Genomic DNA, 1,719 nt, shown 5'->3' on the forward strand with positions numbered 1-1,719 from the left:
GTGGTAGAAGCCATAAGGGCACTTAACTCAGGAAGCTGTCCTAGCTTCAGGGGGTAGGGAACTGAAGGTGTAGACAATGGGACCCAGCTCCTTCCGTTAAATAGCTCTTAGGCACCTGTCCTAAGGAGCCCTGGTGGCGCAATGGTTAAGCTCTCGGCTGCTAACCAAAAGGTCAGACAAACCCACCAGTAGCTCCATGGGAGAAAAGACCGGGTGATTGGCTCCCATAAAGATTAGAGCCTAGGAAACCCTATGGAGGAGTTCTATTCTGAGTGGGAATAGACTCCACAGCACACAGCAAAAACAAATGCCTGGCCTGGAAGGGGTGGGGATTATCGGGGGTCAGAGAAGGCTTCCTGGAGGAGGTGGTGGTTTCACTGGACCCCAAAGGATGTGTAGGAGTTCTCATTCTTTAGGATGGGTTGACTGGGTTTGAGAATTGTTTTGCAGGCTCCCTGGGAACCACGTGGCCGAAGGGCTGAGCTGTGTGGCCAGACAAGAGGCTCCTGCCCTCCTTCAGTGAATTCTGCTAGTAAGTGAGTCACAGCCACGACCTTTTCCAGAAGGTATGAGGGAATCCAGAGACCAAGCCTGGCTTCTTACTGGCCTCATGATCTTGGGCAGTTCCCCATCCCTGCTCCAGGCTGCAGTCTTCCATGAGTAAGCAGAACAGTTGGATTAGGTGCCATTTTATGATCCTTGAGGCACCAACACTCAGTGATTGTGGCTGGTCCTATTCAGCCATGCCCTGTGTCAGAGTGCACTTGTTTACAGAGCAGCCCAGTCCAAGCCCACATTATGGAGAAATGAGGCTGGCCCACCCCACCCCCACCTTGCCCTGAAAGCTGCAGATTCTTACTAAAGGACAACTGTGCCATCTGCACTTGAGGGGCCCACAAAGGTCCAGAAACCCTGGAGGTTGGCGTCAGGGTTGGAGCTGAGGGACCCTCAGATTAGGGGATGGTTTAAGCAGAACTGTGTCTGTGAGTCTGGGGTCCACGTCAGCCCAGCGGTGTCCCATTTCTTTGCATTTTAAAAAGGCTGGCCATGTCTCCCGGTCTGGTACAATCACATTATCCCTTTCTCTGAGTCCTCTATGGCCAATTGTTTTGCATGACCCTCACAACAACCCTTTGTGAGAGAAGGCAGGAGAGATCAGCCCATTTCACAGATGAAGACACTAAGACCCCAGGTCATAGAGCAAGTGAGTCGGGACTGGGTCTCCTCCAGAGCCAGCATGCTTTTCCCCACAGGGTCACAGGAGCTGCCTCGCTCTCTGATCCGTGGCCGCCTCTCTCACCTCACAGTTCTTCAGGGGCCTCCCCTGCAGGAGCCATGAAGCTGAACGAGAGGAGCGTGGCCCACTACGCACTGAGCGACTCCCCGGCGGACCACACAGGCTTCCTGCGCACATGGGGGGGCCCAGGGACTCCACCCACCCCCAGTGGCGCTGGCCGAAGATGCTGGTTTGTCCTCAAGGGCAACCTGCTGTTCTCCTTCGACAGCCGTGAGGGCCGGGCCCCGCTGAGCCTGGTGGTGCTGGAGGGCTGCACGGTGGAGCTGGCCGAGGCTCCCGTGCCTGAGGAGTTTGCCTTTGCCATCCGCTTCAACGCCCCTGGTGTGCGGCCACACCTGCTGGCCGCAGATGGGCCGGCGGCCCAGGAGGCCTGGGTGAAGGCGCTGTCACGGGCAAGCTTTGGCTACATGCGCCTGGTGGTG

At 56.6% G+C, this 1,719-nt stretch overlaps 1 protein-coding gene across 1 annotated transcript in view; it reads left to right on the plus strand.

Moving 5' to 3' along the window:
• The first annotated feature begins 548 nt into the window (after positions 1–548).
• The window catches only part of PHETA2 (PH domain containing endocytic trafficking adaptor 2), a 2,480-nt gene continuing 1,309 nt past the window's right edge, over positions 549–1,719 (plus strand). The window contains exons 1-2 of the mRNA XM_012556536.2: positions 549–566; positions 1,308–1,716. Of these exons, the coding sequence (XP_012411990.1) occupies positions 1,336–1,716 (381 nt within the window). The 5' untranslated portion in view covers positions 549–566; positions 1,308–1,335. The remainder of the gene's footprint in view (positions 567–1,307; positions 1,717–1,719) is intronic.

The sequence above is a fragment of the Trichechus manatus genome, unplaced genomic scaffold, assembly GCF_000243295.1.
Source record: "Trichechus manatus latirostris isolate Lorelei unplaced genomic scaffold, TriManLat1.0 scaffold00069, whole genome shotgun sequence".
NCBI lineage: Eukaryota > Metazoa > Chordata > Mammalia > Sirenia > Trichechidae > Trichechus > Trichechus manatus.